Source organism: Vespula pensylvanica, chromosome 2 (genome assembly GCF_014466175.1).
Source record: "Vespula pensylvanica isolate Volc-1 chromosome 2, ASM1446617v1, whole genome shotgun sequence".
Classification (NCBI taxonomy): Eukaryota; Metazoa; Arthropoda; class Insecta; order Hymenoptera; family Vespidae; genus Vespula; species Vespula pensylvanica.
In genome coordinates this window covers 7,387,891-7,395,358 of record NC_057686.1, presented here as the reverse complement: position 1 = coordinate 7,395,358, position 7,468 = coordinate 7,387,891, and the positions used below count along the sequence as shown (strand labels likewise).

At 33.9% G+C, this 7,468-nt stretch overlaps 1 protein-coding gene across 2 annotated transcripts; it reads left to right on the top strand.

The window, feature by feature from the left end:
• The first annotated feature begins 227 nt into the window (after window positions 1-227).
• On the top strand, window positions 228-3,345 carry LOC122627354 (abl interactor 2). 2 transcript variants are annotated; one of them, XM_043808435.1, is made up of 5 exons: window positions 228-417; window positions 943-1,608; window positions 1,691-2,026; window positions 2,101-2,358; window positions 2,434-3,345. In XM_043808435.1, the coding sequence occupies exons 2-5, from the start codon at window positions 993-995 to the stop codon at window positions 2,595-2,597; spliced, it is 1,374 nt and encodes a 457-aa protein (XP_043664370.1). In that variant the 5' UTR covers window positions 228-417; window positions 943-992; the 3' UTR covers window positions 2,598-3,345. The 2 variants fall into 2 exon arrangements, with proteins under 2 accessions (XP_043664370.1, XP_043664369.1); XM_043808434.1 differs by having other exon boundaries at window positions 337-473.
• The last annotated feature ends 4,123 nt before the right edge of the window (window positions 3,346-7,468 follow it).

Here is a 7,468-nt window from a genome sequence, read left to right as displayed (position 1 = left end):
AGCGATATTCGCTGAGCTTCTATCAGACTATCCTTTTACAGTATAATTACTGTATTTTGTAACATTATAATAAACGATATCTCGAATCGTAAAATTCAACGTTACATGTCTTATGTATTTTCGATTTATCGAAAATCTCGAATGAAATACTTGCGTCCTTCTCTCATATTTTCTTTTATCTTTTTCTTGTGCTTTCTGTTGTACTATATTCATCCTTTTCTTAAAACACAACCAACTGTAGTGCACGTAAAGCTAGGATAAGTAAAGTATCGATGCAGGTGCGACTATTGAGATATATCGTTATATATCGCTATCGAGCGCATACCATTCGATTGTACTTGCCGTGAGATAGTTCGCCCGTTCGTAAGCGTAAAGTAGACCGTTTAATTCTTTTTATCCGAAAATTTGAAGATCCTGGTAATTATGAATTAATGCAGCGGTAGTAGCTGGTAGTTGCGATATGGCTGAGTATCGTTAGTTCAATTTATATACGTTCATTATATTTCGTTTGCAGCGTTGTTTTCACTTCGAAAAGGAAATGCTCATCTTTGATCTCCATCTTGCTTCCTGCATGTCCGTCACCACCCTTCATATAATTTTCGATGACGATTAAAGCCAGATCTCATATGTCACGCATTTGATATTTTACTTTATTTTTATTATGATCTGGAATCGGTTTTCGATTTTAACAGCTTCACATAACCCTAGTTCCCTTCATTTTATTAATGATAAATCTTTTATTATGACTCGAACGTCTTGAATAGCTGTCAAATATGTCCAAAAACTGAATAATCATAAATAAATATAACAATGATCATACAAAGCATGATTCCTATTTTCTTTTTTTTTTTTTTTTTTACATTTGTTTTCTGTACAACGTTCAATTATTTCAATTTGTGAGAATGAACAAAATTTCTAACGCGTTATATTTTTAAATACAAGGATCTGGTTCGTATTGCGTGTCTTCCGGAGTAGGCAGTGATTCAGAAGTCATGGCTGAACTAGCAGCTTTGCTGCATCAGGAAATTCCTGAAGGAAGGCACAATCTTGCAGACAGTCACACGAATCTTGAACGTGTTGCGGATTATTGCGAGGCAAATTATTTTCAAGCAGACAATAAAAGGATTGCATTAGAAGAAACAAAGAATTATACGACTCAATCATTGGCTAGTGTAGCATACCAAATAAATACTCTCGCTTATAACTTTCTTCAATTATTAGATCTACAAACATCTCAGTTAGCCGAGATGGAAAGTCAAATGAATCATATAGCTCAAACCGTTATGATACATAAAGAAAAAGTTGCTAGGCGAGAGATAGGTGTATTAACGGCTAATAAAATGACAGCCCGTCAATATAAAATTATTGCACCTGCAAATCCCGAAAAGCCTATCAAATATGTAAGGAAAAGCATAGATTATACGATTTTGGATGATATTGGCCATGGTGTACGTAGTAGTGGTACACCAAGAAGCAAACAAAGAGGAGGTAGCCAAGGTAGCGTTCAGAGCTTGGGTGCAACGTCTACCGGCTCTGGTTTGGGTGCTGCTATGGTAGGACCTGCACCTACTACCAAGCCACCGACTCCTCCTCAAACAGTAAGGACTGGTAAGAGCGATTCGTGATTATTTTGAAGTGTCAAACAATTTGAATATTGTAGAATCTTTAATAACCACTTGTTCGATAATAGGAACACTGAGTAAGGGTTCACGAGAATATAGAACTCCACCTGCGGTTGCTCCACCTCAAGTTCCTAGTCATTATGCGCCAAATTATCCATTGGGTCATCCACGACGCGAGCGTGGCCCAGGATATAGTACGTTGCCATTGCATGCTCATACAACTTCTCATTCTGCTCACAATACCAATCATTCTACTCACACAAACAATATGACGCAACATACTTCCCCACCTCAAGTGGGTACAGTCCATCCATTGCAAAGTCATCCGCAGACTCCACCACCAGCACCACCCAGTGTTACAGGAGCTGCGGGATACATACAAGAACAACATAATAACATGCCTCGTAAGCAAACATTATTACAAGTTTCTTTTTTTATGCTAGTTTAAAATAATTTAATCATCGAATCAATGTTTTAGCACCACCTTCTCCACTGGTCGGTATCAGTGGAGATATGGCTGATTATAGCGGGCATCATACTTTACCACACAGATTAGCTCATCAAATTAGTCGAAGTAGCGGTGCTAGTAGTCCACCACTGCCACCTCCTCCACCTCCTGAACAAGAGGAGCATCCTCAATTTGGTAGACCGACTCCTTCCAGTGGTGCTATAATGCCTATCGTACCGGATGAAGAAGATCTGCCTGGCTGGGTTCCAAAAAATTATATAGAGAAAGGTGAGCCTAATTCATTTTTATTTTTCTATAGTGATATAATATATGGATTAATATTATACAAATTTATTGTTTTAGTCGTCGCCATTTACGATTACTATGCCGATAAAGAAGACGAATTGAGTTTCCAAGAAAGCTCCGTTATTTACGTCTTAAAAAAGAACGACGATGGTTGGTGGGAAGGAGTAATGGATGGAATAACCGGGTTATTTCCTGGCAATTACGTTGAACCTTGCGTTTAGGCATGTATTACATATTTATATTTCTTAAGCATTTTAAGTAAAGATCAGTATCTACAGTTAAAAGACTGCTATTTTAAGATACATATAAAGGGGCTTTGTAATTATTTGTTATCATCGGTTAGCAAGAAGTTATAGAAACGGACCGTTTATATGACGATAAGCAATCGATATCGAGCTTTATAAAATATTTAACATAAGATGGTCCGTGATTCGAGGGGTAGCGAATAAAATACTCTTTGGCTCTTCCAACGATGTTACACATATTCAATGTTCGTAGTCTTTTCAAAAAAAAAAAGAAAAAAAAAAAAAAAGGAAAAAAAAATCAAACAAAAATAAGCCAAACTTTACAATGTCATAAGAAAAAGTATTTTTCTCTACTCCGTAATATACTTCTTCTCCTGCAATTATAAACTAGACGATCGTCGTAATATCGTGTAAACCCAATTAAACTGCGTATCATCCGCAAAATATATTTATGTATCTTAGCTACAATTAAAGTACTCGAATAATAAGCAATCAAAATACCAAACGTCCTATCTAGTAATAAAGTTTAATGTATTATCGTGTACTGTGTTTAATCACAGTAAAAAAGGAGGAGACTAAGATGTATCGCCAAAATGTTCGAAAAGCGTTCAAACGCTCCTTCTGCATTTCTGTAACATTTTATAGTACCTTTAGTACCTTTGGTACAGTATTGCAGCGCGATGCGTTTATTTTAATAAAAATAAAAAAATATATAAGATATATACGTACCACATATAGATACATGTATACACACATACACATATATATATATATGTGTGAGTGAGTGTATGTGTATATATATATGTATTATACTTTTAATAATTGTAGAACACTTTCGAAATAAAACAAAAATCGAAAGAAACTATACCATTTAAACAATAAGTATTATTTCATTGTTTCTCTCTTGATTAAAGTAAAGGGAGGCTGGGATATGACCGTGCATACAATGAGAAAGTAATTAAGAAGTTTATAGATCTCATTGAAAGAGCAATAAAAGAGATCGTTTAAATTAATACCACATAAGTTTTTTGAAAAGTATATTTTCTATTGCCACAGTAAAAGAGTAACCGCACTTTTTCGCTGCGAATTAATATAATAAACATTTCTTATTCTAAGGAAATAAGTACACAATTTTTTTCATTAGGTAGATAATTAAACCTCATGGCTTGGTAAGGTCGAGTAGAAAATTATAAATACCATCCTTGTTAACTTATACGTATATATAATGTTTCTAAAGACTTTACAACGGCGTTCATTTGTATAGCCAAGTTTCTTATTTTTACTTTATTGCTTTATACGTTGCTAATGAGAGAGTGGTAGATGATTTCATAGATAACGCTTTTAAGAGTGGACTGCAAAAAAGAGAGACTTTCAAGTAGGTCATGTCTTTTTTTTACAATTTTTCAACAACTTATATACATAGCAACGTCCTTACACACACACACACACACACATATAGTAAGAAAACATGTTAGATATTTTCGCTAACTACGCATGTGAATTACTTTGATTTTCGAATATAAAGAGAAAAAATAACGAGCTCGTTGTATCATACATAAAAGAAAAAATAGTAAGAAAGAGAGAGAGAGAGAGAAAAGAAGAGCCAAAATAGTAATCCCAAGAGGAACTATTTAGAACGACTGGCTTAAAGAAGAAGAACATAAATTCTTTGATAGGAAAACTACGAAAATCAAGTCGATTACCAGAGCTTGAAAGCATCTTTATCTATCCTCTTCCTTCTTCGGAAGAGAAAGGAGAGGGAGAAAATAAATCCTGGGAGACAAAGTTGGTGCACGTACCGAACCAGCTATCTGATCTAATTCGCTGGATTGATTATCCGTACGTTAGCGGAAGGCAGCTTGGAGTCATCTTCGCCTTCACTGTAACGGAAACCGCTTCATTTGATTAATGCTGTCTTCCCTATGGATAACTTTCCACGTGGTTATCCCGCAACGTAACCCGCAACGTCGAATCCTGAAATATTTCAAGCAATTTTATCCGCGAGTTTTCGCAAAACGGCCATGAAATTTTCTTACGTCGAACAGAAGAACTTTAATTTTTCTCTTTAAGAAGATACATCTTCTGAAAACTTTTCAATTTCTTATGTTTCCTATGAAAATATTTATTAATAATGATGATGATAATAATCATCATCATTATAGTAATAATAATAATATATGTATATGCATATAGGTATATGCAGAATACTATTAATAAATAATTTATAAGATAGTACTTTTCGAAGATAGTTTTAGCGATTAAACAATAATTAATATAAAATGAAAGGACTGTTACCTTTCATCTAATGCATAATAAATCGAACTACTTCATATTATATTTGAAGGAATTAATTTTTACGAGAGTTCTCCATGCGTCTTGGCTCACGTGCAAAAACACGTAGGTATATACAAAATAATATTAATAAATGATATATAAGATAAGACTTTTCGAAGATAGTTTTAACGATTAAACAATAATTGATATAAAATGAAAGGACTTTTACCTTTCATCTAATGCATAATAAATCGAACTACTTCATATTATATTTGAAGAAACTAATTTCTAAGGTAGTTCTTCGTGCATCTTGGCTCACGTGTGAGAACACGTGGATATATACAAAATAATATTAATAAATGATTCGTAAGATAATACTTTTCGAAGATAGTTTTAGCGATTGAACGATAATTGATAGAAAATGAATGGACTATTAATTTTCATCTAATGCATAATAAATCGAACTACTTCATATTATATTTGAAGGAATTAATTTTTACGGTAGTTCTTCGTGCGTCTTGGCTCACGTGCAAGAACACGCTGGATGACGTTTCATGAAGAGGGTAAAAGGAACTCGTGGAGCGTAAAAGGGACTTGCTCTGCGTACCACTGGCAACGTGACTGCAATAACGGCGAGTGCAGAAGCGTGGGATCGGTTGGAATCGCAAATTTATAGAGAAAGAGATAGACAGAGAGAGAGAGAGAGAGAGAGAGAGAGAGAGAGAGAGAGAGAGAGAGAGAGAGAGAGGATGAATGAAAGGGTGAGAGGAGGTCGTCACCACTGAGAGGGAAATCGGATTAACGATCGTTCGTTCTCAGGTCGAAGCTTCCTGAAACGATCTGGTCTCTACCTCTGAAATGTAAGAGCTTTTGCATGTGATATGTGTGTGTGTGTGTATTTGTATGAACTTATATATAGGTGTGCAAGATCTTCGATCGGCTCCTGTGGCTCGCCAATGTGCCAACCATGCTAAGTTGAGTTTCCCAGACGATTCCTCTTCCGTCATCTGTCTTAGTTCGAGTTCTCTTGGATCTGCAACACCGGATGTTCGCGAAACGTGCGGCTCCGTCGTATGGTCTTCGCTAAATACTCCTACTATCCTTCTTGTCATTCCAGTAGTTTCATATCCCCCAAAGTTTGATCCCAATTTAAGGAGAAACACAGAACTATCTGACGTATTATACTGTGTGCATTCGAAGATGACGTCTAATAAGATAATGACTGCATATATCTACTTTGCCTAAAGTTTATTATGGATTATACTCTGTCACTAGTTTTCTTTTTTCTTTCTTTTCTTTTCTTTTTTTTTAATAGAAGAACGTAATATTCAGTTTTTGAAATTATGTAAAATGTATTGCGTGTGTTTAAGAAAAAACTTAAGTTGATATATATGATTTGAGTATCTTATTGTATATTAAACGGTATATTTTTATTTATTTCAATGGTTTTGTAAAATTATTGATTTTTATGAAGCTACAAAATGGAGAATGTTTCAAATTGAAGAAATACCTTTGACAATGGCGAACACTACTATATAATATAGTATCAGAGACATTTTTAATCTTCTAAAAATTGGATAGTGCAATACATCCGTATTGCGTGGAGCATAAATGATTGACTCATCCGTTACTTGAGAAACACGATGTAGAGAGAGGCCGTATATAGTTTATCTACAGTAGAGAGTTCACGAATATTCTGAATTTAAACATAGTTCGAATGAGTGATGTTAAATTTATAAGGATCGAATAGTTAGACAGAATATTGGAAGGAAAATCACAGGAGTAATTTCATTAGTTAAATTCATTAAATAACATGCGATTTGATCTTCGATCTAATTAGAAGGTAATAAATAAAAACGTAAAAATTTAAGACGTGATACCGAATAATGATACTGCTTTATGCTTTAAAGATAATTACATTTTTTTTTTCTATAAATTACTGTATATATATTTTAAACCTAAGATGTTATATTTAGTTTAAAGCGATCTCGGTTGTAATCGATTAGAAGTGTTTTATTGATTTTCTGTAATTTATTATAATAAGTATCACGCTTTACTTGTGCGAGTCATCTATAAGTAATTTTTTAGCCCCTAATAGTAGGCAACGGATATTTACATATCTGTATAAATAGGTTGTCTACTATAAAGGGTTGAAAAAGTTGCTCATATCGATAAATGACGTTCGCAAGCTATATTATCGACGAAGTATAAAGTATTGCCTATTTTTAGGTGCAATATATATATATATATATATATAATTTTGTAACATATTATAAAATCGTTAAGAACATTAAACAATTCTAATTTCATTGATCCTTTGTATTATACATGCAGAATTCTATGATTCATATCTTACAATCGACAATTTTTGTATATTCTCCATACAAACGTTTATCACGAAAAATGATTTCCGTCCACTTCTTAAAGAATCGACATAGAAAAATTGTATAAAGAAGTTCTCTTTTCGTTTCAATATCAGTTTTCAAAGATATGCTTTGAAATAACCTGAAACGATGATACTTGGTGAGCGTGTATTTGTGTAAGAGTGAGAGATATACACAGAGAGTGACAGG